General features: G+C 36.2%; 1 protein-coding gene across 1 annotated transcript in view; it reads left to right on the top strand.

Moving 5' to 3' along the window:
- The window catches only part of LOC150101406 (1-phosphatidylinositol 4,5-bisphosphate phosphodiesterase-like), a 675,244-nt gene that overhangs the window by 284,034 nt on the left and 370,081 nt on the right, over positions 1-21,129 (top strand). Inside the window, exons 13-14 of the mRNA XM_090400793.1 lie at positions 4,310-4,455; positions 12,476-12,560. Coding sequence (XP_090256919.1) covers positions 4,310-4,455; positions 12,476-12,560 — 231 coding nt within the window. The remainder of the gene's footprint in view (positions 1-4,309; positions 4,456-12,475; positions 12,561-21,129) is intronic.

The raw sequence follows: 21,129 nt of genomic DNA, 5'->3' as shown, positions 1-21,129 counted from the left end.
TTGACAGCCTTCAACATAGCAAATTAGTATTTTTTTTTGTTATTATTTTGCTCCCACCCACAAAAGCTTACTTGCAAACCAATAGCACATTTTGTACTGTGGGTTGGCTAAGGATTTTTTTCTATTTTTACCAATTTTTATATTTTTTTCAAGTCCCTTCAGGCTTCCAATAAGCAGGGCAGTTGTCTCACACAGAGCAATGAAATTCATCTCCCGTCTAGACAATCACAGACATCCAAGCCCATGATGGAATATGAACCCACAGCCTGCTAGTTGGAGAGCAGGTATGCTAACCACTCTGCCAACCAGGAATGGAATTCGATTGCTTGCATAGCCAATGAATTCAGTGGCATTGGAATTGGTTGCCTGATAAAAATCAAACATTTATTGCATCCAGTAGTGATTCTATTCTTGAGAGACACTTGTGACATGAAATTAAGAATTATCAACACGTTAGCACAAGAATATTTTAATATTTTCCAAATATTTCAGTCTGAAATGAACAGACTATCATCAGTGGCTTGATAGGAACAGTTTTTACAAAGTGGAATACAAACAATTGATCATTCAAAAATAGAATGAGCTGCATGATGTTACATTGCTAAGCACTAAAGAGAGGTAAATTTCATCAGAGTGATGAATAAATTATAGGTATCAATTCACAATTTCATACAATAATCTTAATTTAGAAATTCAGTTAAAGATAACATTAGACTAATGTAAGAATTAGAAGATCTCAATTGAAAAAAAAAAAAAAAATTTGTGTTATCGGGATTAAACTTTTCTATATTTTTGACAAGAATAGGCAATCAGCCAATTTTTGACAAGGATAGGCGATCAGCTGGTCTGGTTGGCCGAGTGGATAGCGTATCCGCTTTCCAGCCAAAAGGCTGCGAGTTCAAATCCCGCCATGGGCATGGATGTTTGTGAAAATGTGATTGTCTCTGTGGAAATACCAGTGGTAATCACCGGTAGATGGTGTTGGTGTAGTTGCAGTCAGTTGGTGAATGGTGGAGATGGAGTTGTAGAGGAAGTTCCCTCCCTTGATGAGTCGTTGGACTCCCTGGAGGTGTCAAATAATAATAATAATAATAATTTCGATTCAAGTTAGGGTGTTGAAGTAAGTCCTCGGCACTCTCTTTGAATAGGCATTCGAATTTATAGCGACATCCGTGTAGAAGGCGAGTCCTGGACCAGAGAATCTATCCCATGTTGTGCCAATCCAGATTTATTGGATTTGTTGTGAAGAATGTACGATTGATGTTCTTGTATTCATTTTTCTATAGAGCATCCTGTTTGTGCAAAAGTGCAATCTGTTTGTAACAACAGATTGCAGTTACACGGAACTTGATATACACCAGGCAGCGACGTAGTTGAGTGTTTATCTTTAGAAGAGCGAAGTAGCTGGATATTTTATTAAGTGGCTGTTAAATCATATTTATTCAGAATTCTTGAAATTGGTTCTGAAAGTCCGGAAATATATGGAATTGGAACTCAACGTATTGATTCTTTGTTGTTCTGGATTGGATTGTAGGAATCGAACAGATGTTATGTAGTCTTTGGAAAGCCATTTAATTTCATGTAATGTTTGATAGTGAAAAGTTCTTCCTTTAATTTGTGTGTTGTTGAGCAATTAGTTCTAGCTTGTCGAATTAAACATTTTATGATTCCTGTTTTTTGATAAGAATGATGAGCAGATTGTTTGAGAATGTAATGTCCAGTAAAAGTGGGTTTTCTGTAAACTGTTATTGTCAGAATACTTGAAGGCGAGTGGATGAGAAGGATGTCTAAAAAAGATAACCTGTCTTTTTCAATCTCTTTTCTTTTCTTTTCAATTTCTTTTCTCATGGTAAACTTGATACGAGGGTGTAACAAATTGATTTTGGCTAAAAGGGAAGGTAAGGAATCTCTGTTGTGAGGCCACACTGGAAAAATGTCATCTATATATCTAACCCAAAAGGAAGGTTGAGGGTATATAGATGAAAAAAGGATGTCTTCTAGATGCTCCAAATAAAAGTTGGCTAGAGCAGGTGAAAGTGGACTTCCTATGGCTGTTCCTTCTACTTAGCTGTAGAATTTATTTTGACACAATAAATATCCAGAGTGCATCACGAAATCCAATAATTTTACAATATCTTGTGGGAAGATGTCAGCAAGTAAATGTAAAATTTCTTTGAGAGGTACGTTTGTGAATAGGGATTCTACATCGAAGTTCACCATAAGATCCATAGGTTGTAATGAGATATTTTTTAATTTGTTTAAGAAATCAGAAGAGTTTTTTTAAAAGTAGTGCAATTTGCCTATATGTGATTTCAATAATTTTGCTAAATTTCATAATTTAGCAAAACTGATCTCATAAATAAATTTCTTATGAGATCAGTTAATTCACCTTCAGTTAAATCCCTTTATAAATCTTCCTGTTTTCCTAGATGGCATTCAAACCTTATATCTTTCTAATCCAAGAGCATATGTCATCATCCTTTCACCTTCATTTGTGCAGCTGCTTGCAATGGAGGATGCAGATGTTCTTGAATTAATTCATAAGAATAAAGAATAATAATTTTATATTGATTGTTTGTAGGAAATTTAGAAATGAGAATTTCTCTCCTTTTCATAAAGATGAGAAAAAACTCTGGAGATAAGAGGCTGGTAACAAAAGTAAAATCAGAGTTGTAACATGTCAACTGTGAAGACAGGTTGAGAAAATGTAATCGTTAGACCTTATTAATAAGAACAAAAAAGCTGATGTAATCAAGACATAAATTTTTGAGAGGAATTTACCAGATGAATGGGATCTTTCAAAGAACAAAATAAAATTGACAAGAACAAGGGGCAAGTCCCAGAAGTTGTAGAAGTATGTGGTAAGCAAGGAAGCATGATTTCTTTATGTTGGATTTTGAATTAGTTGAATATATTGCCAGGGAGGAAGAGGAGGAAGATTAATGATTGCACGCACAGTGAATGAATTTAAAGTGTAACATGACAGATATTGGGGTAGTTAGTATGGACTTGGTGCAGCATGTTGATCATGTGAAGTCTGTTAATAATAATAGTGATGATGAAAATAATACCAATTATTGTTGTCCTCGTTGACCCATGGTTAACATACCCACTCTCCAACCAACAGACTGTGAAAAAGTGTCATGTCTGGTCTCTAGAGCAGGATTTCCGTGTTTTATATATATATATATATAAATATTAATTTAAATGACTATAACACCGAGAATAAAAAAAGAATAAGGTTTAATAGTGACACACTACTAGTTTTATTGAAAAAATCAACTTCTTCAGGTGTCAAATACAAAGAATTATATAAAAAATAACCGAAACATTATAAAATAACAACAACAGATCTAATATAAAAAACTGTAGTGCAGTTTAAAAAGGAAAACGTGCTGAAGTTCCAATTGAAGTTGACTACGTGTGTGAGCTATCGCGAGTGCGCCAATACTGGACAGCAAAAATGTGCGCATCAGATAAATTGTAGCTGAGGCTGTTATTCATATGGGTTGAATCGAGGGATATTTCATTAGATTCAAGTATCTTTCTCTTGAGTTCATCATAACAAGTATGTATATTGGACGTTTGAGACCAGTCTAAGAGGTGTTGGCGGCTTTCGTCGGAGTTTATAGAGGATAGACCGTGGCTTGAGAGAGTGCTGGCTCGGGTCCTATTGTAGGATATGTCTCTTTCGTGTTTCTTCAATACATAAAAGGACAGATTTAGCAGTCTGACCGTAGTATGGTTTGCCACATTCACAAATGATCTTGTAAACTCCTGGATACTGAAGAGAGAGAGAGATGTTTTACTTTAGGTCTACTAAGTATGGAGTGAAGTTTAGGAAACGTAGCGAAATATGTTTTATCGAAACTAGCCATTAAATCTGAATTGTTAAGTTTGAAGTCTTTGAATGTAGCTACGAAGTCAGCTTAATTTTTTATTTAAGAGAAGGATTTCCCTGTTAGATTTTTCAAGGAAGATGCGAGATATTTAGACAAGTTGTAAGTAGGTGAGTTGATACCTTCAACAATTGGTCTAAGGGGGTGTGCACTTTATGGATCTTTGGGAGTCTGTATAATCATAGGTTTGCTGATGAATAGATCTGAGGGAAAGACGGTTGTTCCTTGGTAACTGTGAGATGGTATTTAGCAAATCGTTGGTCCTATTCTGAACTAAACAGTGACCCTACAAGAGAATTGCACAATAGTTTCTCTTTTCATGAATGTTCCTACCCAAGAAGCTCTCAATCTTCCCAAGAGCAAATTATCCAAGAAATTCTTTTCCTTACTTTCTCACTGTGTTATTTCAGGATACTTCAAATTTGAGGATAAGATCTTTAAACAGAACTCAGGATTTAGCTATGGGTAGTCCACTCTCACTGGTACTTGCTAATATATTTCTTGAAGACTTTAAAGAAAAGGCGATTAATTCCTCAACACTTAAACCCAAAATCTGGTACCGTTTTATAGATGTTTTCCTCATTTGGGAACACGGTTTAAACAACCTCAATATTTTTCTAGATCATCTTAACAACTTTCATCAGAAAATTAAATTCACCTTGAACCAGAATCCAACAACTGTCTTGCTTTTTTGGACTTATTTTGGACTTTTTTGGATGCTCTGAAAATATCAAAATCTCGATTTTTAGAAAGCCCACACACACACACACAGACAGATACCTTCATGCTTCCTCCCATCACTACTCTCCCCAGAAATTTGGTATTATTTCATCCCTGGGACATCGAGCCAGATCTTTATTAACAGACAAAATGGAGATTAAAAATGAACTTAATTTACTAAAAAGTACCTTTCTCAACAATGGCTTCACTCTTAAGAATATTGAAAAATTTCTCTCTCACTGTCGTTTACCTACTATTGAAGTTTCTTCTTCCCCAAGAGCATATATATATATATATATATATTTGCCATACATCAGCTCCCTCTCTCCCAAACTGGCAAAAATTCTTAAAAAGTTCAACATTAAAACATATTTCGCTATTTCAAAGTTTTTAAAGTTTCCTAAACTTCGCTCCATACTTAGTAGACCTAAAGTAAAAAATCTCTCTCTTTAGTATCCAGGAGTTTACAAGATCATTTGTGAATGCAGCAAACCATACTACGGTCAGACTGCTAAATCTGTCCTTTTACGTATTGAAGAACACAAAGTGACATATCCTACAATCGGACCCGAGCCAGCGCTCTCTCAAGCCACATTCTATATCTCTATAAACTCTGACGAAGGCCGCCAGTACCTCATTGACTGTTCCCAAACATCCAATATACATACTTGTTATGATGAACTCGAGAGAAGGAACTTGAATCTAATGAAATATCCCTCGATTCAACCCATATGAATAACAGCCTCAGCTACAATTTATCTGATATTACACATTTCTACTGTCCAGTATTGGTGATCTTGCAATAGCTCATGCACGTAGTTAACTTCAGTTGGAACTTCAGCATGTTTTCCTTTTTAAACTGTACTACAATTTTTTATATTAGATCTGTTGTTGTTATTTTATAATGTTTTGGTTATTTTTTATATAATTCTTTGTATTTAAATTATACATGTTTTGGTCATAAAGTATTACAAAATGAAGATTTATTGTTACATAGACCATATATTTACAACGTACTTAAGCTCTTACAAATTGCCTACCGGTTTCGCTAGTAACTCATTTTGTAATTCTTTGTATTTGACATCTGAAGAAGTTGATTTTTCAAAGAAACTAGTGGTGTCTCACTATTAAACCTTATTCTTTGTTATTCTCGGTGTTATAGTCATTTAAATTAATATTCATAGCATTATTTACTGAGTAAATATGAACTCCAATATATATATATATATATATATTATTATTATTATTTGACACCTCCAGGGAGTCCAAAGACTCATCGAGGGAGAGTGTGCCAACAGCATCGAACGATTGTCCCCTTCCGACTACTAACCGCGCTCAAACTTACTTAACTGAGCCATTAGTAGCAGAGGCTCTACCAATCGACCAACCTTTGCCGGCAAGATATATATATATATATATATATATTAGGGGGGTGTATATTCAGGGGCAGTCACAAATAAGGACACCTAGACATACAGATGGTGAGCAGGTCAAATTCTTAGCATTCCAGTAATTTTAAACCACCCAGAAGGCGAGGCAGGGTGTGCACTGAGACAAAAGTATCCAGAAATTACTGGCTGTGATTGTTTATTGTGTCAACGAGTCCAATTGAATGTTGTCATTTGTCATGAGTTGCTGTTTTTGTTTTCTGAGTTCATCTGTTTTGCCTGCGTGAAGTGTGAACTGATGTATTTAGGACACCGAAAATAAGTTTTTAATATGTAATTTTCTATAAATATTTATAACTTTCTTGCCCATATTTACAATGGGAAACAGTGTCAACGATCTACTGAATATACCATTCTCTGTGATAGCTTTTGCAGATTGTGTGGTTGTGGTCGAAGGAGGTAAGCCTCATCCTCCTCTTTCAAATTTAGTGAGTAAGCACAAAGATGCAAAAACTGAGTACATAAGACACCTCTATTTCACAATATGTGTGTTTAACACATTGTCCCCCACACTATACAAATTTAGTTACAATTGATTGATAAAGTATTCAAAGTTATCCTACAATTAATTGCATTGGACCAATTAAATTGAGCACTGGTGATTTTAAGATTTGCACTGTGCACTCTTAAAACGTTTATACATTGATAAAAATGCAATCATAGTCAAATTGACATGAATTTTGTAGCACATGTTGCATAAGCCACACATCAGCACATGCAACTGAAATGGGCACACGACGCCACTGATATATACATAAGTAAAATAAAAAATAATAAAGAACTCTTATCCCATTTGCAGTACTAATCTACTATAGGTTTACCGTTTTGTGTAACTCCTGTCATGAGCAGGAGTTACACAAAACGGAAAAAATACCATATATGTTAATCGCAAACTCTTAGTTTCATAGAAGAAATTGCTTATTATTTTTATAACTGAGATATTTATGGATACGTATATCCCTTATATATAAATATACTAAGTTTATGCATTTTGAAATAAGAAGTAAAATAAAAAATAACAAAAAATTCCTTAATTCACCCACTGTACTAATGTTTTATATATAACTTTGTTTAATTGGTCAACCTATAATATGTTAGTACTGTGTATGAGAAAAGATTTGAGAAAGGAGGAAGTTGTTTACATTATATTTGAAGGCCTGTCTGTGCCTTGCATTCCTAAGGAAACACATGGTAAGGGAGGCTGTTCCAGAGTATACAGTAGTACCAGGAATGGAGTAGGAGGAAGAGAAACTTGTTCTGTGAATATGGAGTTGGACTGTCGAGGGGTGTTAGGTGGCAGCTGCATGCATTTCATTGGATTTGGTATAGGGATGGAGAATTATTGATGTTAATCTGATGAACTTATAAATACCTTGGAACTATTTATAAGTGTATACAGTTGATACTAAACAACTGTGTGAGAGCAGTTGGAGTGCACTGGTTAGAGATGAGTCATTCATCAGTCTGATTACTGTCTTTTTTTATTGCATGAAGTGTTTTTAGGGACTATTAGGGACATCATCTCAAATGTGTGAGCAGTACATGATGGATACGTGGATAGGCTTATGTGTCCGTCAGACATGTTGTAATAGATTTAACGGTATTGATATGAACACAGATGGATAAGAAAATAACTATTTATTAACTTAATTGTGGTTGTCTTACATTTGTAACAAACTTTATGTTGTGTGCTCTGAAGATGCTGGATATAATACCAGCGAAATATTAGCTTTTAAGTTAATAAATAGTTATTTTCTTATCCATCTGTGTTCATATCAATACTGTTAAATCTATTACAACATGATGGATGAGTAGATTTGGAGGTTAATAGCTGTTCAGAGGTAAAGTAATGCCCTGAGCAAAAGAGGACTCCTGATTTTTTGGATGCCAAGGAGGCAGTTGTTGTAATATGTTTATGCCAGGAGAGGCTAGATATTAAGGTAATCTCAAGAAGAGCAATCTCATCTTGTCTAGTGATTTGGATGCTGTTGAAGGTAAGGCTGGAAGAATATGGTTCTTTTTTTGGGGAGGGAATAAGGCAGAACTGTGTTTGGCATTGAAATTGACAAGGTTATCCAAAACCCCATTGAAGAATGGTTTGGAGATCCGAATTCAGGGTTGCAGAGGTTGTTTCTCTGTGAGTTGTGCTGGTTTGTGTGGTGAAAGGTTTGTCAAATGACAAGGAGGAATGTAGTGTACTGTCATTGGCATAACCATGTATTGAAGTTGTGGTCAGCTGCAGTAGGTCGTTATTGTAGAAAGAAGAAAGTGGTTGAAAAGACAGAACCTTGCAGGACATCTGCATTAGTTTGTGGTTAGAAGATGAGGAACTGTCCACTATCACATGCAACTTGCATCCAGTGAAAAAATTGGCAATTCATTTGCAGAAGTCATAGGATAAACCAAATGATGGGAGCTTATTTAAAAGACACTTGTGCCAGACCCAGTGGAAAGTCTTGGAGATAACCAGTGTAACCACTTGTTATTTGCCAAACTTTTCCATGGTTATACAGAAGTATAACCATGGAAAAGTTATACAGAAGTTATACAGAAGTAGGTGATATAGGTTAGTGGAGCCTCTATTGATCGACATTTGCAAAAACTATACTGGCAGTTGTTTATTATAAGTATGTTCAAAGTAGCTTAGGAATTGGGTGTTGATGGGGGCCTCCATTACGTTGGAGAGGATTGAGATCAGAGAGATTGGATAGCAGTTTGATAGTAAGGTTTATCACCCTTCTTGGGAATAGCTTGGATGTTGGATAATTTCCTGTGTTGGGTAGATACCAGTAGAATAAGTGATCATAAAAATGGCAATACATAACAGGAGTCAATTCTAGAGTGCAAATCTTCAGGACAGTTGCAGGAATGCCATCAAAAATAGAGGAGCGTTTTTAGTATCTAATTTAGACAGGATTTTTCTAATCATGCGGTGTGTTGGGGGGGGGGGGAGAACATGTCTACCAAAATCATTTATGTATGCATTTGAGGAAAATTATGATGCCAAGAGATTAATGCAATAGATTCATCTTAGTGCAGTAGCAGTGGAAACAATGTCGTGCAAAAGTTCTGGCCAACTGCTTTGGTAAGAGACCAAAAGTCGCACCTGCTATTTGAGCATGATGCAAGTTTCCTGCTTTGGAAATCAATTTTTAATGTGATGATTTTCTTGTGTTTGTTTTGGGTTTTGGTATATATGATTAAATATATTAATCATAAACTCTTGGTTTAATATAATAAATAGTTTATTTTTATAATTGAAATATTTATATTATTTACACATGACTATGCTACTTATATATAATGTATTAAGTTACAGTTTTGAGTAGAATGTGTGTGTGTGTGTGTGTAGGGGGAAGATAGCATTATGATTTCAAGTGGCTTTAAGATTCTTCACAAGAATGCTTTGCATGCCTCCTTTGATGTTTGATAATAGATCAAAAAAGAAAAAAGGTAGTACTTTTTTTTTTGCTGTAGCAGTAATTGATTTGTATATATTATCAATACTGGCATTGGAGGAAATGAAATGAACCCAGGAAGTCAGCTATGTCTTTAGGACATTGCTGTGATATCTTCTGAATGATAAGGTATGCAAGCATATTGCCATTTATTTTGCTGTCATCATCATCATTGTCAGCCCTCTATGCAGTTATGAGGAGCCTCACTACAAGTGGTCTATTTGTAGAACTTGAATCTACATGAAAGACACTACGGTGTCTTTCATATCACTCATTAGACTTATTCATTATATGTATTCTCACTATCCAATCAGGAAATTCATTCCATACATTACTGCTCACCTACTTCTTCCTTGCTCACAACTTCCTCTTGCATCTTTTAGAAATGCCTCTTGCCTTTGCACCTTTCCTGTGTTCTGGTCTGTGAAAAGTCTTCCTAGTATCTGATCAATACTGTTCAACAACTTATGTCTCATTCATATCATCTCCTCCTATCTACCAAATGCTGTACATAACATTTCCTCAGTCTGGCTTCATAGTTGAACTATGAACTATGAGGACTGATTGAAGTCCTAAAATTATTTGTGTTATCTGCTTTTGTATAAATGTTTGTCTGTGCAGGATCTTATACAACAGAGTTCCTAGATCCTTATCTCTGCTGATCAGTGTCCTTGTTCAGCAGTCTTCTGCTTTATCTTTGTCACCTATGTAACGTGTCCTCTGAGCTTCACAACTACATTCACCATTACTCTCAGATTCCTTTACACCTCCACTTTCTCCATTATCGATCCATCAATATGAAACTTTCTATCTTAGATGCCAAAGTTAAAAAGCTTATCAATTAAAAATATTCCCTTAACTATGCTAAATTGTATCCATATTCTTTCACTCAATTTCTAGCTTATTCAAATCCATATAAATTAAGTGGATATTAAATTCAACATCATTTCAAAGCCGAATACAGAAACTATAAAAGTTTCATGCAAAAATTGACCAGAGAGCTTGCAGGAATACACCACCGCCATACTCTGAGTTGCCCTAGCCGAACCTTATAGGAAGTGACGAACGCTCAAAGTGCCCATATATTCGCCTCCTATTGGTTCATTTTGATAAGGTTTCACTAGTCAGACAGCTGTTTCAGATTCATTGGTTTCCATCAGAGACTTAGGTAGAAACCCAAGAGAGCAAAAACTCTCAGTACTAAGGAACTTGAAGAGTCAGAGAGGTGTATTTTCTGTAAGCGAACTCTCAGTCAGTGCTTAAAGTGTTTACTAAAATAAAGAGCGAAAAGGCTTCATTTTGGCTAGGGCAACGTAGTATGGCAGTGGTGTATTCCCGCAAGCTATCTGGTCAATTTTTGCACAAAACTTTTATAGTTTCTGTATTTGGCTTTAAAATGATGTTGGATTTAATATCCACTTAATTTATATAATGTTGCGCCGAAACGAAGCCTTTTGGCTCTTTATTTAAGTAAATACTTTACATACCGACTTCGTTTATGGAAAATACACCTCTCTGACACTTCTTCCTTAGTACTGAGAGTTTTTGCTCTCTTAGGTTTCTACCTAGTCTCTGACGAAAACCAATTAGTTTTAAACAGCTATCAGACTAGTGAAACCTTATCAAAATGAACCGATAGGGGGCGAACATATGGATGCTTTGACGTTCATCACGTCTTATAAGGTTCGGCTAGGGCAACTCATAGTATGGCGGTGGTGTATTCCCGCAAGCTCTCTGGTCAGTTTTCACATGAAACTTTTATAGTTTCTGTATTCGGCTTTGAAATGATGTTAGATTTAATATCCACTTAATTTATATAATTTTTTGCTGAAATGAAGCCTTTTGGCTCTTTATTTTAGAAAATATTCAAATCCTCCTGAATAGTAATAGCATCAGCATCATTACTAGTAATTCTCACATACCTTGCTCTGTAACAATATCACTGATATAAAGGTTGAATAGTATTGGACACAACAGTAAGCCCTGTGGAAAAAGAAAAGCGAAGTCACTTATAACTTTCTTTTTTTTTTTTGTACTTCTCCTCATATACTACTCTTGGTGGTACAGGAGTATAACCATGAAAAAGATGAGCAGAATGAGATTATTCCATTTAGTGCCTGTTTACACAGTATCATTATAGAGCATAAAGGACAACTCGTATATGCATATTTGGAAAGACTATTAGTATTGAAAAGATCAAGAATACAGGAAGAGAGAGAGAAGGGTCGTTTCCTAACTGATTTTGGAAAAAAATTTTCTTTGGTTGGATTATTACTAATTTTTAGGTTTTTGGGTTTTGTAGAAGATAAGTTTTTATTATCTATAGGTACTATAATTACTTAGCTTGTTATTCCTAGTGTTAGCAATGAATTGGAAGGTAGAAAGATGCAGTCTTGGTGTCAGATTGGTGTTTTCTTCATAATTGGCATAGACAGTCTCATGGCCATATCAATGCCTCATTGGGTTTTGTCTGTATACCACTAATTATTCCTTACAGTTATGTCAAGAAGGAATGGGGATAAAGGGAGAGAGATGCTCCCCCATAATAATGTATCTTTACTTGATTTTAATATATCCATTAAAAGCTTCAGTGATTATTTTTTATTATCAGTAATATACAGTTAATGAAGTTATAACATTCATTGCTTTATGCTGCATTTGTCATTTCTTGTAAGTGGAGTATAAGTGAATACTAATTTGATTTGATTGTTAGCTGGGTTCTGTCTTTGTTTCTCCCGATTCTAGTTTTCAGTTATTATAAACTAAGGAGTTATATTGGCCTAAGTGGAGAGGGAAGAGTTTTGAATTTATGTAACTCACATTAAAATTTGGCCCTACCTTAAATGGCTGCAATTTAGCAAGATAAGTTTATTAGTTCATATTAGTTAAATATGTATTGTGAATTATTGTTCAGTTTATTTTATTTTTCTCTTGGTTTTCTTTTTCCCAGCAAGAAGCAGCAGTACAAGCTAGCAAAGTATTGTGATGAAATACTTGGAGATCTGTTACTGCGGGAACCACTACCAAGCTATCCAGTATGTAAGAGAAAATGTATGAGAAAATAATTTTTCCTTTCCTCAGACTAAAGGATATTTTTTGCCCTCTTTCTAAAACTGATTAGATTAATTGCTTGCCAAATGGTCAGTGAGATACATTCTTGAAAAGCTCAAATATGTTGACAGTAATATTGATAATAATAGTGTTCTTAGGGGGGGGGGAGTAAAGGTAGGTTGTGCTTTACCAATATACTTATGTACTGCAATGAGATGAAAAACCATTGTTAAAGGGAGATGCATATATAGTTGTATACTCAGATTTTGCAAAGGCTTTTGATAGATTGCCACACTAAACTGAATGGTTAACTAAACTAGAACAGTTGGAGGTCAGATATTAGATTTGTAAGTTGGATAGGTGATTGGCTATCAGATAGCTCAGCACGTTGTGTGTGGGGAGTGTGGTATCCTGAAAGAAGTAAGTCATTAGTAGCGTGCTGCAGGGATCTGTTTTGGGGTCCCTTATTGTTTAATTTTTTATGTACATGACATTGGAACAGGTTTGCAGATGTTGGGAGTTTTTCCACTTGGTTATACTATAAATTAAAGATACCAAGAAATTATATACTTGGTTTAATCCTTTATCCAAGTGTAAGCAACGAAGTTTGCACTTGAAATATAATCAGGAGTGGGGAAACTCATATATAGAAGCTAATGACTTCACATCACTTGCCTTAGTATCCCATAATGCTTTATACATACCTTTATACATAGCAATATACATACCCATAAATCTTTATGGGTATGTATATTGCTATGTATTATGGAAAGGGCCACTACCCAGACCGGTTTCGACCTTTATTGAGGTCTCGTCAGTGGGAGCCAGGCCCAGAGGTTATACTAAGAATGAAGTAATGCTGAAGTCATAGTTTCATATACAAGTAGCCAAAAGTGTCAGACCTTATTATTAAAATTAATATTATTATTAATTAATTATTATTAATATTTCAGGTGTAAATTTTGTTTGCTTACACTTGGATAAAGGATTAAACCAAATATATAATTTCTTGATATCTTTAATTTATAGTATAATTAAGTGAAAAACTTCCATCACCTCTTTTTAATCTTTTGGCTACTCGTATATGAGAATATGACTTTGGCATTACTTCGACCTTAGTATCACCTCTCGGTCTGGATCCCACTAACGAGACCTCAATAAAGGTCAGAACCGGTCTGGGTAGTGGCCCGTCCCATAATGCATACATTATACATAAGGTTATGTGCTTTGTATTATGGGATACTAAGGCAAGTGATGTGAAGTCATTAGCTTCTATATATACGAGTTTCCTCAGTCCTGATTATATTTCAGGCACAAACTTTGTTTGCTTACACTTGGATGAAGGATTAAACCAAGTATATGATACAAAGTTGTGAAATTTATATGCTGTAACCATAATCTCTTTATTTCTTCACCCCAAGGTCCTCTTCAAGTTTGCCACAATCTGATGTGGTGAATTCACAATTTGAGCAATGTGATTTCTAAACACTATGACCTAACATAAGAATCTGAATAGACCATATAATTGGGCAAGTGGGTAGAACTCACTTGCATGGAGAGCAGTTGGATAGTGCATTCTGTTGAATGAATAGAATGTTGAATGTGTTTAGGGCAGTGGTTCCCAAACTTTTTCGTACCAAGATTTTTCCACACACTGCCCAAAGTAAGATACTTCGGGCACTGTTAGGTAGGCCATAGGCCTACCCAACAGTTGTAGTGTGCTGTTGGTGTGGTTATTTCAGTAAAAATAGTAGAATATTTCACAGCACCTCAGAACCTACAGTGCACAGTTTGGGAATCACTGGTTCCAGTAATATCCTTATCCCCATGAAAACCAGGTGACCAAATCTATGCACAATAATCCATAAGAGGCTGTATCAATGCTACAAGGTACAAGGTTACAATGTAACCATAACCTCTTTATTTCTTCACACCAAGGTTCTCCTCATGTTTGTCATAATCTGATTTGATAATTTCACAATTTGAGCAATGTGATTCTTAAACACTATGACCTAAACATAAGAATCTGAATAGACCATATAAGTGGGCAAGTGAGTGGAACTACCAGATTTGCTTACAAAATTTAAGGTTTTGAAATTTTGTAAGCAAACATGAAGGAGATGAGCAACCTAGAAGTGATGGTGAGCATGATCCTGCAATTTAGGGATCACATTGCTCAAGTTGTGAAATCATCACATTAGATTATGGCAATGATGAAATGGACCTTGGCATGTAGAAGTCAAGACATAATGATTGCATTGTAACCTTGTACATTGTAGCCTTGATCCAGCTTCATATGGATTATTGAGCACAGATTTGGTCACCTGTGTTTCATGGGGGATAAGGATATTATTGAAAAGGTTCCAGAGAAATTTACGAAGGTGGCTTTCGACCAGAAATGCTCAAGTATGGAGGTATAAAAGTCTTACAGTGGCTGCACTGCATAGTTCAGAAAGCCTTGACAGAGGGACGAATTCCAGATGATTGGAGTAGAGCTCTCATAGTACCCATATATAAAAAAGGAAATAAAACTGAATGAGAGAATTACAGAGGTATTTCTCTACTGAGTGTTCCTGGTAAGATATATGTAAGTATACTTGAGAAACGGTTGAGAAGAATTGTGGAAGACAAGCTTGGTGAAGAATAAGCTGGAATCAGGCCAAATACAGGTTGTCAGGATCAGATTTTCACTTTACGACAGATAGTTGAGAACTCATGGGAATATAGCAAAGATCTGTATTTAAGTTTTGTAGATCTGGAAAAGGCATATGACAAGGTGCCAAGAGAGAAGCTATTCGATACACTACAGTTATATGGTGTAAATGGGGCATTATATCAAGCAATACTTAGTCTTTATTTCAGTTGTAAGTCAGCAGTTAGAATTGAAAGTACATGAAGATGGTTTAATGATAAATCTTGTATCAGACAAGGATGTACATTATCCCCTCTGTTATTCATTATCGATATGGATCACATTATGAAGGAAAGTGGTATTAAACCTGATTTCAAATTTGGAGATGTTAATCTCAGCTCTTTGCTTTATTCAAACGATGTTATACTTCTAAATAAATCCGCTACATGTCTGCAACATTCCCTGACTAAATTGAATAACTGTTGTAGCAGATATAGTATGAAGGTCAGCATTAAAAAGACAATGTAAATAGGCAGATACATTGAAAATATCAACTGCATTGTGAATGGAGAACCTATAGAACAAGTAAAACATTTCAGCTACTTAGGCATGATTTTTAGTGAAGATGGTAAATTAAATAATGAAATATTATTATTATTATTATTATTAATATTATTACCCCAAGACTTCATGCAGTCAAAGACTCATCTGGGAGGTCCTTTTATCACACACACATCTCATCATACTGAGCCTTAAACACACTCAAACTCCTTGCAGACACCACACTCTCAGGCAAGGCATTCCAATCATTCACAACTCTGCACTAAAAAACCTGCCTCTCACTCCCCTACTCACACCCTCTTTATACAGTTTCCAGGAATGACCTCTGGTTCTCCCCTGATCTCCCACTATTCTCTGTAGAACTTCTCACCATTGATCTTATAACAACTCCTTACCAATTTGTAGGTCTCTATCATATCTCCCCTCTTCCTTCTCTCCACCAGACTCTGCAAATTACATCTTCTCAATCTTTCCTCATACTCAACATTCCAGAGGTCAGAAACTACCTTAGTCAGTCGCCTTTGGACCCTTTCCAATATCTCTTCATCCTTCTGAAAACCCGGTGACCAAATCTGGGCACAATAGTCCATGTGTGGCCTAATCAAAGCCTTATACAACGGAACAAGAATCTCCCTACTTCTACACGTCATTGTCCTCTGCATCATTCCCAGAAGTCTTTGTGTTGTCTTCACAATTTTGGCGATGTGTCCCCTAAATTTTAGATCCTTATCCACTATCACCCCCAGATCTCTTATTTCCTCTACTTCCAACAATATATTCTCACCAAGCATGAATTCTGCATCCCATCTTTGTTTTCCAAATTTTAAAACCTTACATTTTGCAACATTGAACACACATACCCATTTCTGTGCCCAATCACTCAATTTATTCAAGTCTTTTTGCAAGGCCACAACATCTTCACTGCTCTTTATGGTCCGTCCCAACTTTGCATCATCTGCAAACAACTGAATATCTCCATCCAAATCTTCGCCAATATCATTAATATACAAGTTAAATAGTAATGGCCCTAAAACAGACCCCTGAGGCACCCCACTAGTGACTTTCCTTTTCCTGAATATTACACCCCCATACACAACTTGTTGATACCTGTCAGATAGCCAGTCTCCTTTCCAATGCACTAATCTAATATCCAACCCCATCTGCTCTAGTTTGACTGTCAACTTATCATGAGGTACCCTATCAAAAGCTTTTACGAAATCCAAGTATATTACTATGTATCCTTCTCCTCTGTCCAAGGAAGCAGTTACTTTATTGTAATAAGTAAGTAGATTACTAAAACATGACCTCCCTTTAGCAAATCCATACTGTCCATCAAAGATTATACCATTGTTGTCTACCCAACTCTGGATCCTAGTTCTCACAAGCTTCTCCAACAACTTAACCACAACACCTGACACACAGACAGGCCTATAGTTTGATGCTTGAGGTCAATCACCTCCTTTATGAAGTGGCACAATCTTTCCCTCCTTCCACTCCTTAGGAACTTGACCAAGTGCAAGACGCGTATTAAAAAAATATGTCAAGGCAGGTGTCAACTATCTGGCACTTTCCTTCAGAATATGCGGTGATATATTATCAAGTCCCACAGCCTTATTTACATCTAGTTTACTCAACTCCCCCAAACACCTCTTGCTCACTTACAGTCAGTCTCTCCTCCCCATCAACAACTGCTCTCAATCTCTCCATGAAGTCTCATTCACGAGATTGAAAGATCTTTATGAACTGTTCATTAAGTATCTCCATCACACATTCTGCTAGCTGTCTTTATACCATTTTCTCCAATCAGTGTCATCCTTCCATAATCATTCTTTCTTTTGCTGGATACATATCGAAAGAACTCCCAAGGATTCTTTTTGGCTTCATTAGCTAACTGCTGTTCATACCTCTCTTTAGCTATTCTCACCAACCAAGTCATCCTCCTTGCCTGGTCTTTGTAGACTTCATGAAATTGGTTACTTCCCCTTCTCTTATGCTGCCTCCACAATGCCCTTTTTCTCTGTATTGCATGGTTAATCTCTTTATTCATCCATCTCACACCTACCTCATTTAACCTTCTCACCCTTGGAATACATTCAGATATTGCATTTGCTAGATAGTTTTTGAAAATCCCCCAAGCTGCATTCATCTCTTTTACAGCTAACGCCTCATTCCATGCTACACCCGCAAGCTGTCTCCTGAGCTCTTCATAATCACCCCCTTGTAGTTCCATATATACCCTTTTCTCACAGGGGTCCTCGCACTGCTGGGAACCACCCAGATATTCACCTCATGGTCACTTTCACCAATTGGTGGATGATTTGACACCTCATTTATAATTACATCCTCTGATGAGATGACCAAATCCAAGACCCTTAATCCTCGTGTGTCCTCCATTACATACTGTCTGAGGTAGTTATCCCTCAAAAACTCAAGAAACTTATTTTCTTTACTTCCAGTTGCTATCGCATCATTCCAGTCTATATTGCCATAATTAAAATCACCCATAATAAACACCCTTTTCTTATTTGCTTGTCTAATTTGACTATACATTTCACTATCACTACCATCCACATTACCTGGTCTATAACAACATCCCAACAAGTATTTGATTTCATTCACCTCTATCTCACACCATACTGCCTCAAAACCACTGGCACTATTTCCATCTTGCATCTCTACTTTGTATGGACATAACTCTTTCTCTATCATCAATAGCACTCCCCCTCCCTTTTTTACCCCTTCTATCCTCACGAAACACATCATACCCTTCCAGCAGAATCTACAAAACTGGTATGGTAGGCAGTCGACGGAATAAATTTATATGGAATAAGAGAGAAATTAGCCAAAACATTAAATTAGCTGTATGTATACAAGTTAGTATTCAAGCTGGTTTTAACTTATGGATTCCGAGAGCTGGGTCAGAAGTAAAACATTTGACCAAAGACTAGAGACCGCGGATATGAGACTCCTGAGAAAGATTAGGGGCATGAACAGATGGCATCATTGGCAATATCATATTAAAAATGAGGATATTAAGGAAAGAACTTGCCACTGTCAGCATCCAGGAATGTGTTAGCATAGCTAATCTCAGATGGTATGGTTACTTAAACAATGGGAAAGGAAAGATTAGCAAAACAAGTGTTCTCTGCCAGGTTAGCAGGAAAAAGACCCAGAGGAAGACCAAGAGATAGGTGGATTGATACCGTACAAAGTGCCTTAGACAATAAAAATATAAGATTTGATGATGTTGGAGTCTTGACAGGTAACAGAATGATTTGGAGGAAAATTGTAGATAGGAAGTTAGTAATGATGTAAATTTTTCATGTAGTACTATCATATCCTGTACATCCCTTGACGGTATATATCATTCATTTGATGATGAGGAGGAGGAATGCCATTTACAGAGCCACATGAATTGAGGTGAAAGGGGATATGATTGTGATATATAAACTGGTAAGAGGTTGTTGTTAATGTAGAAGAATGTTTTTTGTAGAATAAGAAAGAAAGGATAGAATAAGAGGCCATGCCTGGAAACAGTATAAGAAGAGAGTGAGCAAGGGAATTGGAACAGGTTCTTTGCATGGAGAGCAGTTGGTAAATGCATTCTGTTGAATGAATGGAATGTTGAATGTGTTTAAGACAATGGTTCCCAATCTTTATCAGTTCACTGCACCCTTAGTCCACCAGGATTTTTCCATGCTGCCCAAAGTCAGAACATACACTTACCTAACAGTTGAGTGTGCAGCTGGTGCAATTATTTCAGTGAAAATATTGGAATATTTTGTGGCACCTCAAGGCCTGCAGCACACAGTTTGGAAACCACTATTTTAAGGCACAGTTTGATGGCGCTATGGTAATGTGAAAATAATAAAAAAAAAATAATAAAACCAAAACAAGCTTGTTAAACAAAAAGCATATGGCAATATATTATTGTATATGAATTTCTTTACACAAGCCAAACCTCTGTGGCACTAGTCATCATGTGCTAGATGAGTTTCGTTTCCCAGTGTAGTACCATTTGCTTATTGGAAGCTTGAAGTAGCCAGAAACCATTCCTGGATTCAGAGCAACCACATCTTTTTCCCAATTTTCAGCATGCAATATAAAAGATGTTTTCTGAATTATGTGAGGTAGAGGTAATGGTGATGCTTTAGAGGAATATTTGGTCAGGTAGGAAATAATTCTGTTGCCACTATTCTGTCTGGTATGACTGGAGGGAGTCCAAGTAGGTGGGGGGGGGCACTGCCAGGACTCATTTGTGAGAGTTGGGTAAAATGCTATTGCTTAATAAAGTATCCATTCCTATATGTGATCCTTCCATCTTGAACAACAGCCTTAAAAAATCAAGGGAAGAGAAATAGATAACATGCTGATTAAACCTCCTCAAAGCCTTCAAGATTTGCTTCATAAATATACATGGTTTTAGTTCCAGCCTCATTGATGGTCATTTCAGTCTTTACTGAACAAACTACACCTAATTTTCCTAAAAGAAATTCAAATTTTAGCTTCTTCAAGCTCTGTTCACTTTAATTTTCCTAGTGACACTTATTTTGATCTTTTTCATCTCAAAGCATTTTTGCATATATGGCTCTGATATAGAAGTCAGCTTAGATCAATACAGTGCATGAAAGAATTTGAAGAAAGAGAAGTCAGTAATGCACGAGAGATAATTGAGAAAAATTTGTATAGTAGGCATATGTACAATATAGCAAGAAAAATTAGCATATGAGTGGAGACTAGCACTCAATTCAAGGATAATAATTCCTTCTACTGTCTACATTTTATATCATTCACATACTGCCACATGGCAAAAGAACTCCAAAGAATCAACCAATGAGTGACTAAGGTAGATAACATAGTTGAGCTATTTAATGACCAGTTTATGGGGACATTCCATGCTGGTAAAGCAGGCTTTATTATTATTATTATTATTGTTATTATTACACCCTCCATGGAGTCTACAGACTCATTGGGGAGATTCTATCAACTGACAACATATTTATCATATAGAATCTTAAAATCCTTAACACTCCTTGCAGTAACAACACATTCTGGTAAGTAATGCATTCCATTCACTGACAATTTGCCATGCAAAAAATCTACTCCTCACACCCCTGGGGTAAGGTGGTACAACACCAGGACAACTCGTTGCAGAGGTGGAGCAAGCTAAGAAACACTCCTATCTCAGTATCTCCTATAATGCAAAACACATCTCCTTGTGGATATGTCTAATGTTATGCATTAAGGGAAGGGCCACTACCCAGACTAGTTTCGACTTTTATTGAGGTCTCTTCAGTTGGAGTCAGGCCCAAGTGGAGATACCAGGCAGAAGCATTGGCAGGTCATCTCAAGTGGTATCT

This window comes from Typopeltis vanoorti, chromosome 11, assembly GCF_054136105.1.
Source record: "Typopeltis vanoorti isolate ZY-2024b chromosome 11, IOZ_Tvanoo_1.0, whole genome shotgun sequence".
NCBI classification, from domain to species: Eukaryota; Metazoa; Arthropoda; class Arachnida; order Uropygi; family Thelyphonidae; genus Typopeltis; species Typopeltis vanoorti.
Note: the sequence above shows the minus strand (reverse complement) of the source record. Positions and strands in the feature narration are given on the sequence as shown.